The sequence below is a fragment of the Terrapene carolina genome, unplaced genomic scaffold, assembly GCF_002925995.2.
Source record: "Terrapene carolina triunguis isolate 2854851 unplaced genomic scaffold, T_m_triunguis-2.0 Scaffold84, whole genome shotgun sequence".
Lineage (NCBI taxonomy): Eukaryota > Metazoa > Chordata > Testudines > Emydidae > Terrapene > Terrapene triunguis.
This window is the reverse complement of record NW_020664435.1, coordinates 40,833,237-40,861,067: the sequence shown is the minus strand read 5'-3', so window position 1 is coordinate 40,861,067 and position 27,831 is coordinate 40,833,237. Positions and strand designations below refer to the sequence as shown.

Sequence of the window (27,831 nt, the reverse complement as noted above, 5' to 3'; positions counted from 1 at the left end):
TGTAGCTGAGAAACTCTACTGTTGACCAGAGTCTCCCAATAGACCACGGGGCTCGTCAGGAGTAGCAGCTATAATGGCAGTCAGAGATACATCAAGGGTGGATTCGCGGCTGCTGCCAATCCAACAGGGGCACAAGGAAGCGACGGGCCCAGCCCAGACCCCCTTATCAGGGTTGGTGTTTCCTGACCTTGAAACTGGTCTGACCTTAGCAGGGCATCTCAGGGCAAAGTGTCCACTGCACCCATGTGACCCTAAGAGCATCCCAATATCAGAGGGCAAGGGGTTCACTGGTATCAGGTAATGAGTTTCATCTGGACTGACTGGTTCAGTGTATCCCAATTCACATATGTCACAATCTGCATCTAATAGCTGTCATGTAATATGTCATTGGAAAACTAACTCATTGATCATTAATATTCTTGTGCGATGTAGGTACATAGTGTAAATTTAAAATTATGGATATATGCTGGAATGGTGATTAAAATGTGCTTAAACCAGGCATGTCAGGGGGAGTTGGTAAACAGGTCTGTTCTAGACAAAGGAATGTGTATCTTTCTTCTCTGACCAGGCCAGTCATCATGCAGAAACAATAAAGGTCCATTCACATATTAGGTAAACAAAGCTATCAAGCGGGGAAGGAGACAGCTTCCAGCAGGCAAGAGTAATTTTATTTGGGCTATAAAAACAGGGGGTCTGAACCTCAAGTGATATGCAATTGAATCAACTGATTGTATACAATATTACTGCATTACAAATGTTTATTGAGAGAAGTGTTTTGCGAAACAAAACAAATTGGTGATTAATATCATTGTAAAATGTATGTATTAACACTATATACGGAATTATGGATACTCTTTGACATTAGGCTTTACAAACACAGGGAGAAACAGGTCAGTTCCAGAGAAGAGGGAATGTCACATCTATACTAAGCAGGACATCATTCTGCCTTTTGAAACATGGTCATTGAACTTTGGAAGATACAAGCAAAACCAAAAGCCATCTTTAGCATCCATGACTAGACAGACATGAGGGAACAGAACTCTTGCAAGCTGAGAAAGATGGATTCTTCAATCATGGGAGGTTGAAGTCTCTGGAAATGGAATATAAGTGAGAAACCTGCTTAGGCAAAGAACTTTCATCTAGAAAGACAAGGGAAAACAGCCCCTTGTGCTTCTGTGGAAGGTCCTGACTGAGTGAAAGTCAGCCATGGCTGGGAAGAAGGAATATTGACGAGAGAAATCATCTTAACCAAAGCCTGTACTTTGGTAGATTAAGTTTTAGACTTTTAGATGTGTGTTTTCATTTTTATTTGCTTGTAACCATCTCTACTTCCATTTCTTTTACTTGGCATCACTTAACCTATTTGTTTAATTTTTACTATAAACCAACTCAATGCTGTGTTTGAAGGGAAAGTTGTATTTACCCCAGTTAAGTTAATAAGCTGTGATGTGCTTTTGTCTCTGTAAAGGAACAAACAAACCTTATCATTTCTCTGAACTGCCCAGAAGAGGGTTGGACATTGCAGACAAGGTAAAGTGTCCACTTTGTCCCCAGATTTCTCATGTTTCATCCTGAGCTTTGAGCTCTGTATAGTCCCACAGGAGCGCAGCTGTCATGGGAGTTCATACAACCAAAGATTGAATTTAGTGTAACTTGATCTATTCATTGCTTTGAAAATTAATTTTTGGAAAATTTGGGACTGGGAATGTGTTGGGGTCACTTGGCAAGTAGTAACTAATGCTGGTAGAGACTAGGGAGTGTGACTGGTGTATTGCTGGCAGGCTGCTGGGGTCAGAGCTGCTGGACTGGGGCTGCAGTTATATGCAGACACTCAGGATCTGACCTATATGCTTGTGGCTGGCTGTGAGCATCCCAGGCTAGGAGCTACAGCAGTAAGCATTGTAAGGCACCCAGGGTTGCAGGGCAAGTGATGACAGAATCCCTCATTGGTCTGAACTGCATGCCGAACCCCATGACACCCCACAATACAGACACAGGCCCAAAGTTCGGCATTGATTCTTTTCAGCCTCAGACTGGCACGGCCAGGTCTGGTCTATCTGCAGGGGTTCCAGTTTCCAGCACAGGGTGGGTGGTTGAGAAGTGGACGGCTGGGACATTGTCAGGGCTTGAGAGGCAGGGCTATGTTCATGGCACTGGTCAGTAAGGCAGATGTCAATTCTGATACATAGGTCAACCGGATCATCAAGATAGGACGGCGGCTCGACCTGCGCCAGTTCGTTGTTTATTCCATTGTTCAAGCTAATATGAAACTGATGACGCTGTGCAGCCTAATTCCATTCAGTATCTGCAGAGAGGCAACGGAATTCAGTAGTGTATTGGGGAGCTCTCTGATACCCCTTGCTGATGCATATGCAGCGCTGCTTCAGCAGTTTGGGTGTGGGGGCGGGGTTCACCAAAGATAAGTGACATAGCCTTAATGAACTGCTGCAACTGGCCCAGAAGAGGGCTAGACTGTTCCAAGAGTGGGGAGGCCCAGGCCTAAGTCTCCCCAGTGAGCAGACTAATGATGAGCCCCACTCAGGCCTGGTCTGTGAGGAAAGACTGGGGGTGTAGCAAGAAGAGAGGCCAGCACTGTTTTAGGAAACCTCAGATCTGACCACAATCACCACTAAACTTCTATGGGAGTGGAACTTTTGGCTCCCTGGGGGGAGGAGTCAGGGTTGCTGGCGAAGCCACCTGGGCTTGTAGGGCAGCATTTGTGCCTGCAGATGGACACCTGTGTCTGCAAGTTCTGTATGACCCCCACCAACTCTACCAGAGAAAAACTGGCCTGAGTAGGGTCCATGCCGGCGAGGTGGGGCCCTAGCCTTTTGTATTGGGCTACTCAAACTGTAGCCGACTAAGCCATGGGCGGTCAGGCCCTAGTGGTGGAAGCAAGAGTTCGGCCTACTGGTTTGAGCTGGGTACAGAGTGGGCAGAGTCCAGGAAATGAAATGAGGGTCAGTACTGGAGGGACAGAAGCCAAATGCCAGAACTGGAGGATAAACCAAGGTCATAAGCCAGAAATCAAAGGTACAAGTTGGAAGCTGTAGGGGAGCAGGGGCTGGAGCAGGAACTGGAACAAGGGCAAGTTCAGCTCCAGGGCTGGTATGTGCAGGGCCAGCTCCAGGCACCAGCAGAGGAAGCACGTGCCTGGGGCGGCACATGCTAAGGGATGGCATTCCGTCCATTCTTGGGGCGGCAGTCCGAGCGGCTTTTTTTTTTGCTTGGGGCGGCAAAAATGGTAGAGCCGGCCCTGGGTATGTGTTGAGCAGCTACTGATCTGCTGTGAGGCCAGGCTTATAAACGGGACTGCTAAACCAGCAGGCAACCAAGGGTTGTGGCCATCCTGTCATTTCCAAGGCTGTGTAGCTGGGCTCATTGATTGCCTAGCAGCAAAGTTAGTCAGGGAGCAGGCCAGCAACTTCCCTGATATTACCTAGATGTATACATTTACATTTAGTCAAGCTGGTTGACACACACCTACACTCAACCATGCACATTGCAACTGAGACAATTTGACCCACACCAGTATTGCGACTCCCTGTGTTAAGCAACGTCACTCCTCCACACATACGTCATGAGAATGCTACAGCCAGAATGGTTGAGAAGATCAGAGCAAACCAAGGCCTACCAATCGACACAGACCTCTTTGACCATCCATGAGTGCGTCTGTTGTCGAGGCACCCTTCGTGAGCCAACTTGTCCTACCCAGATTTCTCTGTGATGTCAATATGACACAAAGAATGGTCTTCAGCTGACATCAGAAATCAGTCTCTTATAAATGACCCAATTGTGTGCCTAGCTTTGATTTGCCATGTCACTCGTGAGCCCTTCTGAACCAATTTCCAATGGGCCAAGGTCAATGGGCAGGCCTGTACACCTGGAGCCAGTACAAGGATCCCACATGCAGCAGTGGCCAAAAACAGACAATGTCTCTCATCAATGACGATTGCCCTTTTATCACATTTGATGGTGGGTCTGAGGGCTCTGCACTATGCTGAGGCTGCTGCGAATTGGCTTGGCAAGCTCCGCATTCAATAAGAAAGATATATTCAAATGCATACTGTTTACTTGCACCCACCTTACTAAGCAAGCCAGATCATTCTGTATCAGTGACTTGTCCTCTTCATTATTTATCACTTCCCCAATCTTTGTGTCATCTGCAAACTTTATCAGTGATGATTTTATGTTCTCTTCCAGGTCATTGATAAAAATGTTAAATAGTGCAGGGCCAAGAACCTATCCCTGTGCAACCCCACTAGAAATACATCCATTTGATGATGATTCCCTTTTTACGGTTACATTTGGAAACCTATCAGATATCCAGATTTCAATCAATTTAATATGTGCCATATTGTTCTAGTTTTTTAATCAAAATATCATGTGGTACAAAGTCAAATGCCTTAAAGAAGTTCAACTATATTACATCAACACTACTACCTTTATCTATCGAACCTGTAATCTCATCAACAAAAAAGGAGAGATCAAGTTTGTTTGACATGATGGATTTTTCATAAACCCATATCGACTGGTATTTATTACATAATCCTCGTTTACTTCTTTATTAATCAAGTCTCTTATCAACTGCTCCACTAACTTGCCCGGGATCGATGTAAGACTAACAGGCCCATAATTACTCAGGTCATCCCATTTACCCTTTTTAAATATTGGCACATTACCTTTCTTCATCTCCTGGAACCTCCCCAGTGTTCCAAGACATTGAAAAGCAACATTAATGGTCCAGCAAGCTCTTTTAAAACTCATGGATACAAGTTATCTGGACCTTCTATATTATCAATTTATTACTTTGTTATTATCACTAGAATATATAATTCTAATTCTAGAATGTAGATTGTTAGTCCCCAAAAGACACAAAGAATTAAACACAAATGTGGAGACCTGAGACTTTTCAAAGTGGAATAAGTTTAAAGAAACTATTTAATATTTTTTACAATAATTTACAGTACCAGATATAACAATAAGTTGTTCCTCCCTCTTTGCCTCTGTAATGCAAAGGGTAGCAACATAATCTGCATTGCTATTCTTAGTGTCCCCGGGGAACAAATAGATGACTTTCCCACACTATCTATTCCAGTCCAAGTTCAAAGATGTACTACTCCTGCCCAAAACATTTCTGTAAATGAGTCCTATGTGATCTTCAGAGAAATCATTATTTTATAACAATATATTTCTCTGAGGCAGGCCTGATTTTAGATCAAAATTTACAAATTGTAAATTCAATATTCTAATCTAATTCTACATGGGTTGTTTGTAAAATTTCCCCCTTGACAACATGTATAGGACAGCTCAACTACTAGAGTCCTATGCTTGAAGACAGAGGTAAAGCTTGAATAAAATACTGGAAGTCCATTGGGTTCAATAAGCAACCACCTGCCCAATGCATAGTGTGTATAAAAATTAAATGAAATTTTAAAGCACTGCAGTTCACAGGTTTCTGTAATTGAGATGGATGACATTTCTAGCATCTCATTGGAGAGTACAAACCTAATGGAAGTGGAGACATCAAACCATATTATGGTTTTTTTAGAGATGTTTCCTAAGGAGCATGGATTGTTTATTATATTTGCTCAGAGCATTACATAATAGGGCCCCAACTGGTTGTGGCCTTTGGACACTACCACAATATAAATGTATAATTTATTATCTAAACGTTAATGGAAAAATGTACAAGGAAATCAAGGTACTATTCACCATGAAGCCCCTAACAGATTGGCCACTCTGTTTTGATGAGTGCTCTAAATGAATATTTTCCATTTTTCAATAAAATTCCACTGTTTCCTAGAAAACTTGCTAATCATAAGGGAAGCAAGCAATGTTTCTGCAAGTTTCTGGGTTGTAAAGCTTGGAAGGAAGTTGTGTTACTCACATCCTGCAGGGATAGAGCCAGGCACCTATAACTAAGCAAAATTCATCAGATTACAGGGATGGGCTGCTGACACAAGACCTGAGCCAGCACCCATTGACTTCAATGGACATTGGATCTGGCCCACAGTGGGTAGTGGAAAGAGATGACTCTACGAGCTCTAAAAAGAAAGCTACGTAAAGGGGATCCTGCTAAGGCACCAATAACCAATGAAAAGCTAAGTTTGGACTATGTGTTCCCTTCCACAGTGTATATGGGAGCAAATGAAATGAAAAGAGGGCAGAAATAACCCAAAAACAGCAGCAAGACTGAGGGAGTAATGGAATCAACACAGCATTCTTCCATCCTCCCCAGGAGCCCATAAAAGCCCCTCCACACAACTACTCTGAGGTCCAGGCTTTGCAAGCCTGTAGGCAACTGGCAGAGCCAAGGAGCAGCCACTCTATGTGGCATGCTTCCCATAAAATTTCAGTGGATTTTTCATGCAATGTGCCATTAACTCTCGTCCATAGCTTCTACCACCTCTCCCATCTTTCCCCCCAAAAGGGGAATACTTCACAGCCACTGGTGACAGCCAATAGCAACATGACTCCTAAAGGACCCACGTCACTAAGGGAGAGGGGGAAATGGGCAGTAATGTGCAGAGGCTGACTGCAGATAACACAGAATCTACAGTGCTAGAGCTTGAAACATCTGTAAATCCTTGAGGTCTGTGCAGTAACAAAGCCATCCACACTGCTACACAGCTATCCCCATTGAGATGAGAATGTGCCAGTCCCCACAGTTTGAATGCCATGGAGTTTTTGGTTTTCCCCTTCCTCTGATGTTTACAGTGGGAGGGGAGCATATAGAACTTAGAGAAAAATGAAGCTTGGATTGTTTCAGACATTACTGTTTACAAACCCCGCCAAAGATAACACTCTTCATAAAAACAACATATGCCTGGTCATTGTTTTGCATACCATCCAAAGAAAGCAGAAATGGGATCTTCTTTATGAGTCATTTTTAGAATGCATGCGGAAGTTAGTGGGAGTAAGGGACTGTGTAAGAAGGGTATGATTGGGGCCTATAATTGTGTAATATGTTCATTTCACAGCACATAGCATTTTATAAACTTACCACATCCTTGGGAGGAGGCTCCACTTCCTTCTTTACTTTTTTACCCATTCTAAAAACAAACAAACAAACAAAAAAAGCAGTTAATAAACAAACAAGTGATCTTGTGTGTCTTAGGACCTAGTTCACCAGGGATGTTGTACAGAAGCTTTTAAGACAGGCTCTCCCACCTGTTTGTCCCACCTAGCCAGTCTAGACAAATCTTAAAGGACTCTTTTGCACGGAGCAACAGTAATTTCTTTGGCTGAAAGTCATCCCTTGAAGACAGCAATTTTATATTTGTGCCACAGAACAAACTTCTTAACACTTGATCACATTTGGAGAAGCTTAAATGCCAACAAAATATACCTCCGAAAAGTGATTAAGAAAGAGACACCAGATTGGAAGGCAATGTGATACGACAAGGTCAGTTTGTAGTGGTAGTTGTTGTTCACGTATAGGAAATATATTAAGGATTAACTTTTCTGTAGGTTTAGGTTCACATGCATGCACAAAACTGTGCACCCATTTATCACATGAAAATGGGCATTTAGTTGCATATATTTTTCCATGGATGGTTGCACTAATTACCCATACAAATATAGACAGGCAACTCTACAAACACTCACTGGCATTCACTAGCAGTGGAATAACAACACTCTGAGTATGTCTACACTACGAAATTAGGTTGATTTAATAGAAGTCGATTTTTTAGAAGTCGATTTGATACAGTCGATTGTGTGTCCCCACTAAGCGCATTAAGTCGGCGGTGTGCATCCACAGTACCGAGGCTAGCGTTGACTTTCGGAGCGTTGCGCTGTGGTAGCTATCCCACAGTTCCCGCAGTCTCCGCCGCCCATTGGAATTCTGGGTTGAGCTCCCAATGCCTGATGGGGCAAAAACATTGTCGCGGGTGGTTCTAGGTACATGTCATCAGGCCCCCCTCCCTTCCTCCCTCCGTGAAAGCAACAGCAAAAAATAATTTCTCACCTTTTTTCCTGGGTTACCCGTGCAGACGACATACCACGGCAAGCATGGAGCCTGCTCAGCTCACTGTCACCGTATGTCTCCTGGGTGCTGCTGGCAGACGCAGTACTGCAGTGCTACACAGCAGCATCCCTTTGCCTTGCCTTGCGGACGGTACAATACGACTGCTAGCAGTCATCATCGTCCCATGGGTGCTCCTGGCCAACCTCGGTTAGGTTGGTCAGGGGCGCCTGGGCAGACATGGGTGCTCCTGGCCGGCCTCAGTGAGGTCGGTCGGGAGGCGCCTGGACAAAAATGGGAATGACTCCAGGTCATTCTCTTCTTTAAGTTTCGTCTAATGTAGATTCAGTCCTGCCTGGAATATCATGCCAGCTGGAGGCTTCTGCCTCACTCAGGCTGCTCTCCCAGCCAGCAGCACCACGCGGTCACACCTACCCCAGCCTACCCCTTGCTCCCATGGCTCATGAAGCCTGGACAGTAGTAAGGAGCAGTTCAACTATAGGCTGAGCAAGTGCAGAATGGTGGTAGAATGTGCCTTTGGACGTTTAAAAGCTCGCTGGCACAGTTTACTGACTCGGTTAGACCTCAGCGAAACCAATATTCCCATTGTTATTACTGCTTGCTGTGTGCTCCACAATATCTGTGAGAGTAAGGGGGAGATGTTTATGGCGGGGTGGGAGGTTGAGGCAAATCGCCTGGCCGCTGATTACATGCAGCCAGACACGAGGGCAGTTAGAAGAGCACAGCAGGGCGCGCTGTGCATAAGAGAAGCTTTGAAAACCAGTTTCATGACTGGCCAGGCTATGGTGTGAAAGTTCTGTTTGTTTCTCCTTGATGAAAACCCGCCCCCTTGGTTCACTCTACGTCCCTGTAAGACAACCGCCCTCCCCTCCCCCCCTTTGATCTCCGCTTGCAGAGGGAATAAAGTCATTGTTGTTTCACATTCATGCATTCTTTATTAATTCGTCACACAAATGGGGGGATAACTGCCAAGGTAGCCCGGGAAGGGTGGGGGAGGAGGGAAGCACAGGGGTGGGGTAGTTGTAGGGGCACCCCCTAGAATGGAATGCCGCTCATCATAGAAGCGGCATGTCTGGGGCTCTGACCCGGAGCAGCCGTTTGCCTCTCTGGTTCTTTGGTAGGCTTCACGCGGCACTGCTGCGGTCCCTGTTATAACCTCTGTCCTTCATGCCCTTGCAGATTTTTTCAAATATTCCAGCATTTTGTCTTTTGGAACGGAGTTCGGATAGCACGGATTTGTCTCCTCATACAGCGATCAGATGCAGTACCTCCCGTTCGGTCCATGCTGGAGCTCTTTTGCGATTCTGGGTCTCCATGGTCACCTGTGCTGCTCAGCTCGCTACGCTGGCCAAACCGGAAATGAAATTCAAAAGTTCGCGGGGCTTTTCCTGTCTACCTGGCCAGTGCATCTGAGTTGAGAGTGCTGTCCAGAACGGTCACAATGGAGCACTCTGGGATAGCTCCCGGAGGCCAATACTGTCAAATTGTGTCCACACTACCCCAAATTCGACCCAGCAGGGTCGATTTCAGCACTAATCCCCTCATCGGGGAGGAGTACAGAAATCAATTTTAAGAGCCCTTTAAGTCGACAAAAATGGCTTCGTCATGTGGATGGGTGCAGGGTTAAATCGATCTAACGCTGCTAAATTCAACCTAAACTTGTAGTGTAGACCAGGGCTCTGTGACTGTGGATGGGGAAGATTTTCCCTTTCCTCTTCCAGGGGCTAAGAAGACAGAACAAATTATTTAATAAAAATCCAGAGCCTGTTTCTCCGCTGCTTTGCGCCTTGTGTACAGGGCCGACTCCAGGCACCAGCTTCTCAAGCAGGTGCTTGGGGCGGCCGTTCCGGACAGGGGCGGCAGTTCCAGGTATTCGGCGGCAATTCGGCGGACGGTCCCTCACTCTGCCTGGGAGTGAAGGACCTCCCGCCGAATTGCTGCCGCAGATCGCGATCGCGGCCGCGGCTTTTTTTAGATCGCGATCGCGGCTTTTTTTTTTTTGGTTTTGGCTGCTTGGGGCGGCCAAAACCCTGGAGCCGGCCCTGCTTGTGTAGTCATATGCATCTGTGCAAAGTGAGTGTAACATACTTCAATTCTGACTTGATAGTGTTTTCATTCACTTTATACAGATATAGATAATTACACAAGGTTCAAGGCAGTGAAGAATCAAGGGCTTAGAATTTTATAATGGGATTTTACTCAGAATGCAGATGAATATGCAAGTAATGCAGATGAATATGCAAGTAATGCTACACTTCCCTACAATATTCAAAGAGTTTTTGGGTTCTTGGTAATTTTAAAAAGCAGTATGATTCATATGAACGAGCTTTAGTATGAAGGAATTGTGTATTCAGTGGGCTAACAGTCTTTGGCCTCACTTCAGGAGCTTAATTACCTTACACAGACAGTTACATCACCACTACAGTTACTATCCTGGGTTTCAATAAATTCTGTCATCAAATGGTATTGTCAGTTTAGTTCCCATAAAGCTCCCTTTGTTTAGTGGCCACTCTGGGCAATGATCTATATGAATCCCTTTTGCTTTCTGCTAATTAAAAAAATGTGATTTTTATACTGAATTATTTCAGTCAATTGGGGTGAACAGAGGTGGAAAAGATACCGACCCACAATTATTAGAGCTGGTCAGAAATTTTCAGACAAGACAGCTTTTCATCCAAAAGTGCCGATATGTCAAAACTTCAAACTTTTCCAGTTAAAGGGGGAGTAATGACAAATCCTTTTTTGGGAAGGTTTCTCAGATCCAGGATGGAATTCCTGCTAACAGTGAGCCCATCGCCAATAGCCTGGTGGTTATGGCACTCACCTGGGATACAAAAAAATGGGAGAACTAAATTTAAGTCCTTACTCTGCCTGATTTAGAGCAGAGACTTGAATCCAAGTCTTCCAAGTCACGGGTGTATGCCCTGACTACTGGGCTCTAGTCTATTGCTTTTATTCTGGCCCAATGAATATTTAATGATTTATAAAAAGTGAAGCAGCTCCAGCACTTGAGAGACCCACACTATAATAGCTTGTTGGGTAGAACATTCAATCAGGCAAAGCAGGGAGCTGAGCCTAAATCCCCCATGTCTCCTGCATGTCCTTTGAGCACCATAACCACCAGGCAATTCTGGGGGTGGAAGTGTTACTCTCCACAACAAATTTCAAGAGGTCTCAGGCTCATCCTGCTGCAGAACAGGAAGTTTTTCAAAAGCATGTTTTCCTGTCCCATGATCATTTTCAATTTCCCAGCCAGTTCTAATGGCTATTCCTCAGTAATGCAAATCCCTGTTGCTTGCTGGGCTGGTCTGGCTGGTCAATCTTCATAATGACTGTATGGCTATTTCTCAATAATCACACAGTAGGCATATTCTTGGGCTCTGACTTCCTAATGCCCTCAGCCATATATGTCCACAACACAACTATCTGCTTCTGATCTTCATTCTTCCTGACCCCTTTCAACTTTCCCTCCTGTACCTTCTTGCTCCTGATAAAGGCTAAGAATTCCACACACATAGATTCCTATCATATGAGAGTACAGTCTGTCACTTTACCTTATTTTGAATGTTTTTTAAATTGTTTCTGATGATATTTGCAACCAGATTCTCTGGTAAGGTAAATAAACCTAAACCAGGAAGATTTGGTTTCAGAAGGACTCCCCATACTGTGGAGAGTCCTCAGGTGGTGTAGGGTTGTTGGAATGCAGGAAGCATGGATGGAGGAAAGGTCACAAGGCTCGGATGTCTTATGTCCTGGTGATCCCCTGCCTTCCAGAACAGCCCTGGGAGTTGTAGGCAGCTGGCATAAAGTAGAGCAGTCCTAAGGCACAGGATTTCCCACACAAAATGCTGTAGTGTGAATTTATTTCAGAGGTTGTTTTCCGTTCCTGTTGCTATAACTGTCAGCAATTTTCCCCTTTGCTTTCCTGTGCGTTCTGACTAACCCTTGCACCCACTCATCCAACCTTTATTTCATTCTCTCATCACCATACTTGTGATATCAAAGCTTCGTAAAGACAAGTGAGGGATTTTACATTTTAGTCAGCTGTTAGCTAAGAGAAGTAGCAACACCAGAAAACAAGTAATAGTGAGAAGTGCAGTTTCTGCCAATTTCCACTGCTCAGCCCCTGGACTAAAAAAAAGAAAACTGTATTCCAGTTTTCAGTATATGCAAAGTTCAATAAACTTCCCCCAGCTGAAAATACAGTGCCTCGTTCTCGTGTGCTTACTCAGTAGCTTTTTATAGTCTGTAAAGTAGTTTGCCTAACTGGTTTATGTAGTATGATCCTTTTAAGGTTAGAATGAAAGGAAAATGCAACACATCTAACTTAAAAAGAATACACTCCTGTTCTTTTATGGTCTTACTATTTTTTAGTCTCCATTGTTTTTAATATTATTTTAAAAGCTTGAAAATAAATGTATTTTAATTAAATATTTAGAATACAGACACCCTTCCAGTGAGATTATAACTTTAATTGTGGCCAAATTCTGGGTCTGGACTACTTGTCAGTATGTCCCTTTTAAAGATGGAACTCTATATTAATAAAAAAGCAGTATCACCAATTTGAATTTGAGAATCTAGTAAAGGATCTTTTAACCAGACTGATACAGAAAATCGCTCTCTCATTCTAAAAGCTGTTACCATCACAAGACCTACACTTTTCCTAAATTACTTGAGATTAAAGAATTAAGGCCATAAAAAGGGCTTTTAATAATTTAGCCAAGTATAAAATTAGTATTCTATGACAACTGGCTTTTTTATACTGAGGAGTAACACATAGTACAAGTGAATTTTAAATGCATCATTCCCCAATAAACTTGAGGATTAAATGAGTGTGCAGAAATAGTTTTCCTTTCCACTAATTCATAGAAGAGTGGATGACAAGTGAACTGTAAGGAAAATAGTCTGTAAAACTTACTTTGAAAAATGTGAAAAGGTCCATTGAAATTTGCAGTGTCCAAACACACTCTCAAATCCTACTAACTATTCCTAAACAGTACCAGATGTCTACTTCTAATACCAAACAAAAACTTACACTGTGGTGTGATCAGATATTTGCACTTATAAAGCACTAACTGGCTCCAGTGCTTCCCTTCACCCATTATCTAAAACTCAAATGAAAGAAGGAACAGCCTAAGACCCTGCAAGCACTAGCAGCAGTGAGCTGTGAGACAAAGCAAAGGAATAAGAAAGAAGCACTGCCAGATATGGAACTTACCTCTTTGTCAAGAAATCAGAGGTCAGTTCTGGGGGCAATTACTTCCTATGGAGAGGGGGTAGAGAGAGAAGGATGTAAGGATAACTTCTGAGCAGTTATTTATCATTTGATCCTCTTCTGGAGCTGACAATGCCCTACTCTAGGAGAGCTTGTGGCTGTGTTACAGCAACCTTTGCTACCAGCTTCAAGCTTTTCCTAAGAAGGACCCAGAAATGTATTCTTTTTTTTAACATGTTAATTAGTTTGACTTAATTAAAATGAAAACTAATTAGACTAAATAAAGTCTAGGTATTTCTTCTACATTATAGAAATCCAACTCTTTCTTTCTGTCCCAACAGCTAAAATGCTTGTCATCTCCTGCCTTGATTACTACAACCTAGCCTACCACATCAAGTTTAAACTTCTCATCTTTACCACCAAAGGCCCTGTATAACTGTGCCCCAGCCTACATCTCAGGTCTCATTTTTTATTGCTCCAACAGTAATGCCAGCCCTGCAACTCCCTTTCTTTCCTTCTCCAAGTCCCATCACTGAACTTTCTTACATCCTGTCCCCCATGTATGAGCTAACCTCCCAAACCCGGTACACCAGACCCTCACTCTCTCCTCATTCAAACTGGCTTCCTCCCTTCAGAAAGCGACTCCTTCACTCTGCTCCATTTGAAAGCATGTGTTGTAGTTTATGGGGAGGAGGGGGCCCTCTTGAGACAATACTGCTCCTTCCCTTCCTTAATCTCTCTGTGGGATCATCTGTAAACCCCACCACACTGTTCTTTTTATTTGCCTTCTGATTTTTGAACCTTTAGTGTCCACTTGAATAATATTTTCAAGCTTTTCTCCACAACCATAAGGGTTAGAAACTTGTTTATTTTTTCATGGAAGCTGAAATTCTCACATGACTCCAGGATCCAGGGTCTTAAAAATACACCAATATGACAAGACTTGTGATAAAATCACAAGAGTTGGCAATACTAACAGTGATTGGTAGGGTTACCTTTTTCCATGTTGCTCCCCAAACATACTTTAGACCTCTTCTGAAGAGAGGCCCTCAGTGAGAGGGGATTTCAGTCTTCATGCTCACTGAACCCTCGGATTATGAAACCATCAAATCGGATACCAATTGCGAGGATTTTCTATTGTGACATTTTTTCACTAAGAACGAATCTTGTCTACTAATTCGTTTCAGATAATTCAACAAACAGCCAATGACACCAATCTGGGCCTTGGCCACAGAAATCACACATTTGGCTCAAATCTGAGCAGGCATCCTAGATGTACAAGGATCCATATGCCCTTTACCAACCTTCTATGTCACCTTATCCTGTGACAAAAATAGTATATTGAAAAAGTACTGAACTACTACATTTTATTTTCAGAAAAACTCAAAGTAAAATGTTTATCATGAGGACACAGAGATTAGTAGGTGAGTCACTCAATCCCTGTACATGTGCAGCTGAAAACATTCAAGTCAAGTCCTATTAAGACTGTAGGATATTTGAGGCAAAAATGGTATCTTTCTCTGTTTTGTATAGTACAAAGCATAGTCTGTGTTTAATAAACGAAGAAATTGAATTAATGGGTAGAAATGAAAGAAAAAGAAAACAACAACAGGGTTTGTTAGGAACAGACAAAATTACCAAATTGGATCAGAACAGGTTCATGGAGTCTAGTATCCTGCCTCTGACAGTGGCATGTACCAAATACTTCAGATGAAGTTGCATGAAACCTGCCCTCAAATCAGTCTTCCTAACTTGCATCTGTTAGTGGTTTACTAATTCCTTGAAGCATGAGGGTTTATATCTCTAACAGTTTTTTTTTTAATCTAACACAATTGTGGATGTTTTTATTATCTGTAGAAATGTTTAATCCCTTTTTTAATTCTATGTTCTTAGCCTCCATGATATGTTGTGGCAACAAGTTCCACAAGTCAAGTATGCATTATGTAAACATGATTTCATTAGTTTTAAATGTGTTGCTTTTCAATTTCATAGACCATCCCTTTTTCTTGTATTATAAGGCTGAGTAAATGTATGTACATGATTTATCTTTTCTATACACTATTCATTTTATTTATATCCTTCTTTATTGTTCTCTCTGAATTGTCACCTCTCAAAACAGGCCTGCCCTGCCCCATCCCACCCCACCCCACCCCAAATCTCTTAATTTAGCAGTCTTTCCATGCCTCTAATCATATTTGTTGGTTGTCTCTCGTCTCCTTCAATGTCTGTTATATCTTTTTCAGATGTGATGACCAGAAATGAATACAGAATTCCAGTTTACCTTGTACTAATGACTTCTAACATTGCATCATAAAATTTTAGGTTCTACCAAGTTCCCTGAGCAGAGGTTTTAATCGAGCTGTCCACAACGTTGTTCAAGTCATTTCCCTGAGTGGTTACAGATAATTTAGAACACATTCATGTGACTGCAAAGTTCAAAGTATTTCTTCCAATGTACATTACCTTGCATTTATCAACAATGACTTTCACCTTCACCTAGCTTTGCTATGTCACTCAGGAGTTTCTCACAATCTTCTTAAATCTTGATTAAACGAAATAATTTGGTCTCATCTACAAATTTTGCCATCTCACTGTTCTCTCCCTTTTCCAAATCATTAACTAACATATTACATAACACCAGACATAGTATATATCCTTGGAGAATCCAAGCTGTGACAATTTGAATGAGGGAGATTTTTAAAAATTATGTGTGAGATTTTAAATGTCACATTGAGACACACAGCAAAATCCCTCATCCCAAGAGAGAGAGACTTGAAGAAGAACTGCTTTAATATGAATTAAAATAAATGAGACCTGGCAGTTATGCAATCACTTTCTGTACATTAGCAGCAGGATACTTTTAATACTCAAGTCAAGGAGTGTCTGCCACTGCCTCACATGCAAACCATTTTAAAGGGTCATATAAATCAGAGGTTCCTAACTTTTCAGGCAGCTGTACCACTTTACTAACTAAGATCCTGATTGCAACAAACAGTGCCTCTTGGTTCCCATTTCAATTGTGTGCATTCTCACACGGTTTTTCACAATGTTTCCAACTCTTAAGATTTTATCACAAGTATTGCAACATTTGGTGTTTTTCTTAAAGCTCTGTTTACTGGAGTCATGTGAGTATCTGAGAATCTCAGCTTTTACTTCATTTTTTTAAAGTAATTTCTATCCCTCGTGGTTGTGGAGAAAAGCTTGAAAATGGAAACCCAAAAAGTTCAAAAGCCAGAAGGAAGATAAAAAGAATGTAAAATTAATATTTTAAAAACTCATTTTTAGGGGACCTTGACCCTTGATTTTTGAAGCCTGGAGTTGGCACATGACCACAAGCCACCCAAGAGAACAGAGTAGCCACAAATGAATGGGAAGCAGGCAGAGACTCCAGGTTACTAGAGTTCACCATTAAGGGTCTGATCCAGCTCCCCTTGAAGTCAATAGAATAGAAAGAACTCACATTGACTTCAGCAGGATTTGGACTGGGTCTAGAAAGAGGCAATTTAGAATACCAGTCACAGAAGCTGAAGTGCCAGCACTGCTGACCTAGACCAGTTGTTGAGAACTACTAATGAAGGGTATGTCTACACTACGAGGGTAGTTCGATTTCACTTAAATCGAATATGTGGAATCGATATTACAAAGTCGAACGTGTGTGTCCACACTAAGGACAGTAATTCGACTTTGTGAGTCCACACTAACGGGGCAAGCGTCGACATTGGAAGCGGTGCACTGTGGGAAGCTATCCCACAGTTCCCGCAGTCCCCGCTCCCCATTGGAATTCTGGGTCGAGCCGCCAATGCCTTCTGGGTAAAAAAATGTGTAGAGGGTGCTTTTGGGTAACTGTCGTCATCCGTCCGTCACTACCGACCTCCCTCCCTCCCTGAAAGCGCCGGCGGGAAATCAGTTCGCGCACTTTTCTGATCAGTGACAGCGCGGACGCCACAGCACTGCGAGCATGGATCCCGCTGCGACCATCGCTGCAGTTGTGGCCGTTCTCAACGCCTCGCAGCTTATCATACACCTTTCCCTGAGGCAGATGCAGAGAAATCAGGCGAGGAGGCTACGGCACCGCCGTAAGGGCCTGAAGTCGGACAGTAGCACAGAACTGTTAGAAACCACGAGCCCCAGCGCCCAGGACATCACGGTGGCAATGGGTCATGTGGATATTGTGGAACGGCGATTCTGGGCCCGGGAAACAAGCACGGACTGGTGGGACCGCATAGTGCTGCAGGTCTGGGATGAATCCCAGTGGCTGCGAAACTTTCGCATGCGGAAGGGCACTTTCCTGGAACTTTGTGAGTTGCTGTCCCCTGCCCTGAAGCGCAATGACACCCGGATGCAAGCAGCCCTGACTGTCCAGAAGCGAGTGGCCATAGCCCTCTGGAAGCTTGCAACGCCGGACAGCTACCGGTCAGTAGCGAACCACTTTGGTGTGGGCAAATCTACCGTGGGGGTTGTTGTGATGCAAGTAGCCAACGCAATCGTTAAGGTACTGCTCTCAAAGGTAGTGACCCTGGGAAACGCGCAGGTCATCATAGATGGCTTCGCCGCGATGGGATTCCCAAACTGCGGTGGGGCTATAGATGGGACTCACATCCCTATCCTGGGACCGGACCACCAGGCCAGCCAGTACATTAACAGAAAGGGCTACTTTTCAATGGTGCTGCAAGCACTGGTGGACCTTAGGGGACGTTTTACCAACATCAACGTCGGATGGCCGGGCAAGGTTCATGACGCTCGAGTGTTCAGGAACTCTGGTCTGTTTAGACGGCTGCAGGAAGGTATTTACTTCCCGGACCACAAAATAACTCTTGGGGATGTGGAGATGCCTACAGTGATCCTCGGGGACCCAGCATACCCACTAATGCCCTGGCTCATGAAGCCCTATACTGGCGCCCTGGACACAGAAAAAGAACTGTTCAACTACCGTCTGAGCAAGTGCAGAATGGTGATGGAGTGTGCTTTTGGCCGTCTCAAGGGGAGATGGAGAAGCTTACTGACTCGCTGTGATCTCAGCGAAACCAATATCCCCATTGTTATTGCAGCTTGCTGTGTGCTCCACAATCTATGTGAGAGCAAGGGGGAGACCTTTATGGCGGGGTGGGAGGTTGAGGCAAATACCCTGGCTTCAGATTACGCCCAGCCAGACAGCCGGGCGATTAGAAGATCCCAGCGGGACGCGCTGTGCATCAGGGAGGCTTTGAAAGCTAGGTTCCTGACTGAGCAGGGTAACCAGTGACTGTTAAGTTTGTGGACACAGAAGCTCAACCTGCCCCCGTTTCTTTACCCAGTTTATGTTGACTATCCTCTCCAGCTACATACCCCCTTCACCCCCTTCCCAAAAAATAAAATCAGTTCTGTTTTGTTAATGAACACCGTTGTCTTTATTACTGTTTTTGCGGGAATGTTTTAAACCGGGGACGCAGACTGTGGCGGGGGGCGGGTTTAGTGTTCTGATGCAAATGATGCTTCTAAACTCCAGGAATGACAGGCTCCGCAGTGGTGGACTGGTTGTTTCAACGGAGCCTGCCAGCACTCCTGGGCGGGACTGCGTGTATGTGTCGGCTAGGTGACTTTCTGGCAGGGGGAGGAGGGTTACAGATCCCCTGCTGCGTGGCTCTGTGATCCAGGATAAGAACCGCTGCATAAGATCAGTAACTGCCCTCCCCCGCCACAAAGTCACAGAGCAACCCCCCCCACCCCCCCCAGAACCCCTAGGGTCCAGAGAAGAGCAACAAGAATGATTAAAGGTCTTGAGAACATGACCTATGAAGCAAGGCTGAAAGAATTGGGTTTGTTTAGTCTGGAAAAGAGAAGACTGAGAGGGGACATGATAGCAGTTTTCAGGTATCTAAAAGGGTGTCATAAGGAGGAGGGAGAAAACTTGTTCACCTTAGCCTCTGAGGATAGAACAAGAAGCAATGGGCTTAAACTGCAGCAAGGGAGGTCTAGGTTGGACATTAGGAAAAAGTTCCTAACTGTCAGGGTGGTTAAACACTGGAATAAATTGCCTAGGGAGGTTGTGGAATCTCCATCTCTGGAGATATTTAAGAGTAGGTTAGATAAATGTCTATCAGGGATGGTCTAGACAGTATTTGGTCCTGCCATGCGGGCAGGGGACTGGACTCGATGACCTCTCGAGGTCCCTTCCAGTCCTAGAATCTATGAATCTATGAATAAAACATGAAAACCACCTCCCAGACTGACCAGGGTAACTAGTGACTGCACTGTGTATGTGTCCTGATGCTGGACCTGCCCCCGCCTCTGTACCCTGCTAAAGGTGACTGTCCTGTCCAATTACCAAGCCCCTTCCCCCCCTTCAGACAGACTCTCCTCCAAAAGAAAATCATGGAAACAGTAATTAACAGAAACGAATATTTTATTATGAACCACACATGAAACGGGGGGGGGGGGAACTTGTGTGAGGTGGGTAGGAAAGGACTTTTCAAATTTTGAGCAGTCTGCAGGGGTTGACTGAAAGTTTTAACGGCCCTTGCCGCCCCTCCTTCTTTGGACTTTGGGTGAGGGGGGTGTGGGACTTGATGGCGGGGGAGGGCGGTTAGAGATAGACTGCAGCGGGGCTCTGTCCTCCTGCCTCCGGTCTTGCAGAACATCCACAAGGCGCCAGAGCGTGTCCGTTTGCTCCCTCATTAGTCCAAGCAGCGTTTGAGTCGCCTGCTGGTCCTCTTGACGCCACCTCTCCTCCCGTTCCATGATTGCTCGGTGCATTTCGGACAAGTTCTCCCTCCACTGTGTCTGCTGGGCTGCCTGGGCTCGGGAGCAGCCCATTAGTTCTGAGAACATGTCCTCACGCGTCTTCTTCTTCCTCCGCCTAATTTGCGCTACCCTCTGGGAGTGTGATGCCAGGCTGGGTTGGGAGACAGTCGCAGATGTGTCTGTGGGAATGGGAAAAAGGGAGTGAATTCCTGAGACAGATAAATTTTGTTGTGAACAAAGAACATAGTCTTTCTCTGTGAACAAGACCATGCACTGCACCTCTCACATGCGCACTCAGGACAAGGTCGAATTTTCGGCCCTCGCCTTCAGTGCCTGGGGTCTTGCACTGCCGATCTGATAAGCGGGGCAGGACACCTGAACTTCTGTCGCAGGCAAACATGGTAAGCCGTAGACTTGTGGCTGCTTAAAACTGTAATAGTAGCACTGGCCTCCTTTCACATTGAAAGCAATGCCAGTCTCTGCTGGCAGCAATCAGGCTAGCATGAACTCTGCCCCTGTCCCACCCCCTCGCGGCTGTCCCAGGGAAAGATCCCTGTATGCTGCCCCTCTCCCTCCACCGCGTGGCTGTAAAGCAGTCCCAATACTAACATTCCCCTCCCTAATTCAAAGCAGGGCATCATGAGCGACATCACCCTCATGAGGATCTCGGACAGCGAGAAGGAACGCATGCTTAGGGAAAGCGTGCAAAAACCAGGGCCGTATGCTGCCATGCTCTGCCGTGCGATGATCCCAGAATACTTGATTGTGTCGTGGCGGGGAAACGTCTCGTACCATGGGGGACCAAATAAGATCGCCCTACCCAGGAACCTGATGAACAGGCTGGAAAGGTACCTCCATGAGACGTATGAAGAGTTCTCCCATGAGGATTTCGCGTCAATCCCCGGCCATATAGACCGTATTTTGGTGTAGCTGCACTGGCAGGAAGTAAAGAGTGGAGCGTCTTTGCCTGGAGAATCATGAAAAACCGGACATTGTTTGATTTTTTTTAAATAGTTGGGACTAAATAGTTAAGCGCCTAAGGCAAAGAAATCATGAAAAACCCACTGTTAATATTATAAATATTCCAGTTCTGTTGTACATAAAAGTTTAGATGTTTAAATAAGTTCATGAAAAACACATTGTTAATATTATAAATATTCCAGTTCTGTTAAAAATAAATGTTTAGATGTTTAAAGCACTTACTGCTTGATCCTTCCCCTGATTCTGTGTCCGGGCTAACGGCTGGGGACGGTTGGTAGGGGATCTCGGTAAGGGTGATGAAGAGCTCCTGGCTGTCGGGGAAATCAGCGGTGCCAGTGCTGTCGACTGCCTCGTCCTCCTCATCTCCGTCTTCATCTTCCCCGTCCGCTAACATGTCCGACGAGGAACCGGCCGCGGACAATATCCCATCCTCAGAGTCCACGGTCAGTGGTGGGGTAGTGGTGGCGGCCGCACCTAGGATGGAATGCAGTGCCTCGTAGAAACGTGATGTGTGGGGCTTGGATCCGGAGCGTCCGTTTGCCTCTTTGGTTTTTTGGTAGCCTTGTCTCAGCTCCTTGATTTTCACGCGGCACTGCGTTGCATCCCGGCTGTATCCTCTCTCTGCCATGGCTTTTGAGATCTTCTTGTAGATCTTTGCATTCCTTCTTTTGGAGCGCAGCTCTGAAAGCACGGACTCATCGCCCCACACAGCGATGAGATCCAAGACTTCACGATCAGTCCATGCTGGGGCCCTCTTTCTATTAGATTGCACGGCCATCTCTGCTGGAGAGCTCTGCATTGTTGCCAGTGCTGCTGAGCTCGCCACGATGTCCAAACAGGAAATGAGATTCAAACTGCCCAGACAGGAAAGGGAATTCAAATTTTCCCGGAGCTTTTCCTGTGTGGCTGGTCAGAGCATCCGAGCTCGGACTGCTGTCCAGAGCGTCAACAGAGTGGTGCACTGTGGGATAGCTCCCGGAGCTATTAGCGTCGATTTCCATCCACACCGAGCCTAATTCGATATGGCCATTTCGAATTTAGCGCTACTCCCCTCGTTGGGGAGGAGTACAGAAGTCGAATTTAAGAGAGCTCTATGTCGAACTAAATAGCTTCGTGGTGTGGACGGGTGCAGGGTTAATTCGATGTAACGGCGCTAAATTCAACATAAAAGCCTAGTGTAGACCAGGCCGAAGACTGGAAAATGATTCGATTTAGGGACAGCAATGCCCACCCCACCCAAGCCAAGCCAAGCCTTTCCTGCAGCTACCTGAGACTGTGTCTGGACCTTGCTTTGACACAGTGTTTTCCTAAATTGCCTCATATAAACCATCGCTGCCCCAGTGATGCTGGCACCAGCAGATTTACCAGAATTTTTAAATGGGGGAAATCTGAGGACAAACTAGCATGTACAATCAGAGCCCAAAGACCATCAGAGGAGAGGAGCTGTGCGGAGCAAGCAGACGCACCCAGGCACTGAGCCCCCTCCTCCCTAAGGACAGCTGGGCTGGGAGCAGGCAGAGACCCCTGCACACAGACACTGCAAGGGCAGGAGTCAGGCAGACAGACAGACAGACGTTACACCTCCCCCACACATGACACACACGAGCGTTGACTGCCACTGACCCCGACAGACAGACAGACACCCCCCACCACCACCCCGGTTCCCCCAGCCCCGCGGGGAACGTGCCACTCACCCGCGCGAGGGGTGCCCACTGCCCAGGGGTGCCGCCGGGGCCTATCGGCGGCTCCCCCTCCGCCTCTGTGTTGTGTTCACGGTTGCTAGGGAACGCCGAACACGCCTGCGGCGCATGCTCCCGGGGCTCCCTCTGGCTACGGGGGGAGGGAGGAGGCAGCGCAGAGGCTTGTGGCGCATGCGCACACGACCTTGTCGAGGGGTCGAATCTCGCTTCGAGGTTCGGGTTGCCTGGGGCTGGCAGGTAGCGCTGTGCGCTGCGGGCTGCGGCGCAGGTCTGAGTCCGGTGCATTAAAGGGGGAGCGATCGCACCCATATACAGCCCCTTTGTGACGAGGCCCGGCTCCCTGCGAGGTTACAAACCGCGGGCACTGGGGCCGCCCAGTGACGCTGCTCCCGGCGGGGCACAGCGGAGGGGGGCTGCGCAGGGAAGGCGGGGGGCAAACAGCTGGGGGCAGGGGAAGGAGCGGGGCCGAGGGGTAAAACCAGAGCTGGGGGTAGGAGCTGGGGTTGAGAAAGGGCCAGAGAGGAAATCCCCAGCCGGGGGGGGCCAGAGCGGGTGAAAGTTACCCAGGTACAGTGAGCAATCTGCTTCCCCTCCACAGGACAGTGCAGCTGTGCACCCAGGGCCAACCGGGGGGGGGGCAAGTGGGCAATTTGCCCCGGGCCCCACAGGGGCCCCCATGAGAATATAGTATTGCAACTTTTTTTATAGAAGGGGCCCCCAAAATTGCTTTGCCCCAGTCCCCCTGAATCCTCTGGGCAGCCCTGTGTGCACCCACTGCCCAGGGCTGTGCTCAAAGGCGCATTGCATCCAAACACCTGCCCAGCAGCTCTTCCCTCCCTTTCTGATATGATGTATTGAGCTGCTAAAGAAGACTTGAGTCAGTGAAACACTTTACAGATACCTTCCCTCTCCAAAAATTAAAATCGTCAGTGTTTACAGGAGTCCCGTATCAATGTATACGTCTGTATAATGCCTCATAGTAGTTCACGTTTGTCTCAACTGCTGTTCTCGTTTCCTTGAGCTGGCCTGCCCTTTTCTTGTAATCTGCTGTAAATGGAGTTTCATTCCTTTTTTAAACAATTATTTTTATTACTCTTAGCACATCATCATTTACCTTCGTTACCACTGTGTAGATGGATGTCATTGCGCTATTTAATTGATACTTTCATAGCAAATAATCGAAAATATTAATAGTTGCTAGTAGCTTCAGCAATGACCGCTCACAGTGTTTATAGGACTGCTTCCTGTTTGTATTGGCATATGTTAGTTTTTCATTCTAATATTTTTGCGGGGGGGTTGTATTTGATGTACAAATGTATTCTATGGTGTCATGTGACATTAAGGCTGACTGATTTGGTGTCAAAACTTAGTTTCTTTTGATCCACCAATAGCGATTGCCTTTGTCAACGGTTATTTTGCCTCTCTAGCCAGCTTTTTTCACGTCACCACTTGTTTGTAGAACTTGGTTCCCAAATATTCACCACAGGCCAGATTTGTAAAGGTTGAAAGCATCTTGATGTTTTAGAAAATCTCACCAGTTGCCTCAGTATCTGGCCTGAGGGCACAATGCTATCTTTTGTGAAATCCTTCTCAAAGGCAAATTTCTACTTTATTTTTTTACTAAATACAGGTATACAACCCCAAGATAAATTGACAACCACAAGTATTCAAAAATCATGAGTTATATACCCAAAAGTTCTGAAATTAAAATACAAAAATATATCTCGGGTTCTTTTAGATTTCCATTTTGTTTCTGAGTCTTTAGGGCACGCTAGCTTCATACTTTCGCTGTTAGCTCTCCCAAAGAATTCATATATTTAAAGTAGTTGTACATTCCTATAACATTCAATACCATTTTCGACTTCCAGTAACGTGGTTCCGCAGCCGTTTGTAAGTGAAAACTTATTTAAAATCCTTATTTGTGCAAGTAATTCCTCATCCTGCAAACACTGAAGAGAACACTGTGACGTTGCACTCTATATGATTTTATGAAAGTATGCTGATGAGTGTGAACATAATGTAACTAAAATATGCTTCACGCAAAAGGTCTCTTGTAAGGTATCATTACAAAGCTTATAATCTACTGAGTGTGGTCATCCTATTTGTCTAAATGTATCATTCTTGTATCAGAAACTAGAAATACGAAATATAACTCTGAGGGCCTATTGTAATTATAAAAAGTGTGGGCCATTAATGGTGGTTTGGAATCTTGATGGCTCCCATTAACCAGGACATTTGACTGTAGATGGCTCTGTTTTACTTGTAAGTCTTCCTGTAGACCTGTGTGCTGGCAAGTGGGTAATGAAGTCTTACAGTGACGTGATCATGTCACCTGAACTGGAATCCATCTTTAACCTGGTGCTTTTCCATTGAGAAAGATGGGGTGGGAACTCAGATTGGGACAAAGTATTCCTGTTTTATGCAAAAGATATATAAGTGGGTGGAACAGAACAAAAGGGGCAGCCATCATGAGAAATCCGCTAGCTACCACCTGAGCTGGAACAAGGGCTGAACCAGGGGAAAGGATTGTTCCCAGACTAGGAAGGCATCCAGTCTGTGAAAGAAACTTATTGAAACATCTCTGAGGATGAGATTTTATCTGCATTCAGTTTTATTACTATACTAGGCTTAGACTTGTGTGTTTTATTTTATTTTGCTTGGTAATTCACTTTATTCTGTCTGTTACTACTTGGAACCATTTAAATTCTACTTTCTGTATTTAATAAAATCACTTTTTACTTATTAATTAACCCAGAGTATGTATTAATACCTGGGGGGGGGGGACAAACAGCTGTGCATATCTCTCTATTAGTGTTATAGAGGGCGAACAATTTATGAGTTTACCCTGTATAAGCTTTATACAGGGTAAACAGATTTATTTGGGGTTTGGACCCCATTGGGAGTTGGGCATCTGAGTTTTAAAGACAGGAACACTTCTTAAGTTGCTTTCAGTTAAGTCTGCAGCTTTGGGGCACGTGGTTCAGACCCTGGGTCTGTGTTGAAGCAGACTGGCGTGTCTGGCTCAACAAGACAGGGTGCTGGAGTCCCAAGCTGGCAGGGAAAGCAGGGGCAGAAGTAGTCTTGGCACATCAGTTGGCAGTTTCCAAGGGGGTTTCTGTGATCCAACCCGTCACAAACACTTTACTCTTCTGTCACTTCATTTGTTGCATACATAAATGCTGGGTTTTTTTATGAATTGTTTATACTAATTGCATATTTTAATGTCATAGAAATTCATAAAAATGTATGTTACATATTTTGTTATGATATATTTCAGTGATGTTCTTCATTCTGACAAGTGTACTGTTCTGTACTGCCAAAATCAAGGATTTTTTAAAATGAATTATTCTGTTACTCCTTTGCATTTGGTGAAACTAAAGTGCCTCGTCTCCACTATGTTTTCACAAGGAGATAGCAAATAGTTTTCCCACAGAAAAAACATATATTTTCTTAACACTGAGGACAGACTGTAATGCTGACTCAAATGTCAAATGAACCATTATTATTCATAGCTTGACAATTCTGATACTGATTGTGTGGCTAACGCTGCTCCTTCCCCATAAGATGCATTTATGCATCCGAAGAAGTGGGTTGTAGCCCACGAAAGCTTATGCTCTAATAAATTTGTTAGTCTCTAAGGTGCCACAAGTACTCCTGTTCTTTTTGCGGATACAGACTAACACGGCTGCTACTCTGAAACCTGCATTTATGTGTGAATGTCTGCTGCCCCCTATTTGTGTAGGTGTCATGGAAAACCAGTTAAAGCATTTTAAATTAAAGGAATTAACAGAGGCTTTCCCACCCTCAATTGCCTTTATTAAGGGCTTGTCTAGATGGTGTGACACTGAAGGTGTGATGTAAACCCCTGTGTGGATGCTTTCGTGCAAGAGTAAGGTAGCCTTAGTTTTATCAACAGCAGCCAGGGCAACCATAGAAGATTGCAGAAATCCTTCCCCAACACACTATTAATCATCAGGTCTTTGACCTGTTTTGAACATTTTTAAAATTATGTGTAGTCCAGGAGTATCCCATTTGATATTTTAAGTCCAAAGAGAAGGAGTGATGTTATGGAGCACTCATCTGAACTTTCCTGTAGAAAAGCCTTTGCAATATTTCATAGATATCAATTTTGGAATGACAAAATTTCAATAAATGGTTTAAGATTAAAATTTAAGGTGATCTTGCTCCTTCTTTCTATCCTGAGCTGGTCAGGACACCTTTCATGGGGAGGAGAATGAAGGCCTGATAATGTCATGGTAGATCCTGTTGTGTGCACAGAGGGTTTTGGCCTAGCTGTCCAATGATCCCTTCTATAAGCAATGCAAATAAAGTGGTGACACTTGTTCTATTAGAATTAACTGATTGATCCATGTTTTGGTGCTTTACCTATAAAGATTCCTCTTTGATTTCAGCCTCTACCAGCTCATTAACCACATATGATAGAAACTTTATCTTATCCCAGAAAAATTTAACTTACACACACAGCATTTGTTGTGTTTAAACCTTTCGTACATCATGATAGTAATATTGAGTCCATTATTGCGATATCCACAAAGGTGTGAGAACACAATCTGATAGGCAAAACATAAAATATTTTCAGCTCATTTAAAACATTGTGATGTTGTGTCTCAGCACACATGCAGAGTGCAGGGCAGATCAGTTTGCTCTGAAACATCCAGTAATAGGGTGTGGCAGTTATTAGACATGCTCTATATTTGTTTCTGAAGCAGTATAGGATGTTTTCATTGTAGGCAAGACACTTCCTGTTTACTCACCTTATAGCTGAGCCAATCAGAGCTCAAAGGGTGGGAAATGTTATAAATATATCTGCTGAAGACAGCCCTGTGACATTTCTATTGCGAGGGATGGATTTGCGGATAACACTGAGAAATGTTTGAAAAGAAAGAGGATGCTAACATTCTTATAAAGATCTGAAGAAGCCAGACTTGTATGCTGCATATTATGGACATATTATAGAATCATAGAAATGTAGGCCTAGAAGGGACTTTGAGAAGTCATGTCCAGTCCCCGATGCTGAGGCAGGACCAAGTAAACCTAGACAGGTGTTTGTCCAAACTGTTCTTAAAAACCTCCAATTAAGGGGATTCCACAGCCCTCCTTGGAAAGCCTATTCCAGAGTTTAACCGCCCTTATAGCTAGAAAGTTTTTCCTAATATCTAACCTAAATCTTCCTTGCTGCAGATTAAGCCCATTGCTTCTTGTCC

At 44.7% G+C, this 27,831-nt stretch overlaps 1 protein-coding gene across 4 annotated transcripts in view; it reads right to left on the bottom strand.

The window, feature by feature from the left end:
- ARMC3 (armadillo repeat containing 3) overlaps positions 1 to 22,681 on the bottom strand; it is a 112,548-nt gene extending 89,867 nt beyond the window's left edge. For 3 of the 4 annotated variants that reach the window (XM_026649488.1, XM_026649491.1, XM_026649492.1), the window contains exons 1-3: positions 22,601 to 22,658; positions 13,209 to 13,253; positions 7,007 to 7,055 (exon numbers count right to left, since the gene is read on the bottom strand). In XM_026649488.1, the coding sequence (XP_026505273.1) occupies positions 7,007 to 7,054 (48 nt within the window). In that variant the 5' untranslated portion in view covers position 7,055; positions 13,209 to 13,253; positions 22,601 to 22,658. Of the gene's footprint in view, positions 1 to 7,006; positions 7,056 to 13,208; positions 13,254 to 22,600 lie in introns of all 4 variants that reach the window. The other variant, XM_026649489.1, reaches the window with a different exon arrangement.
- Positions 22,682 to 27,831: the final 5,150 nt, after the last annotated feature.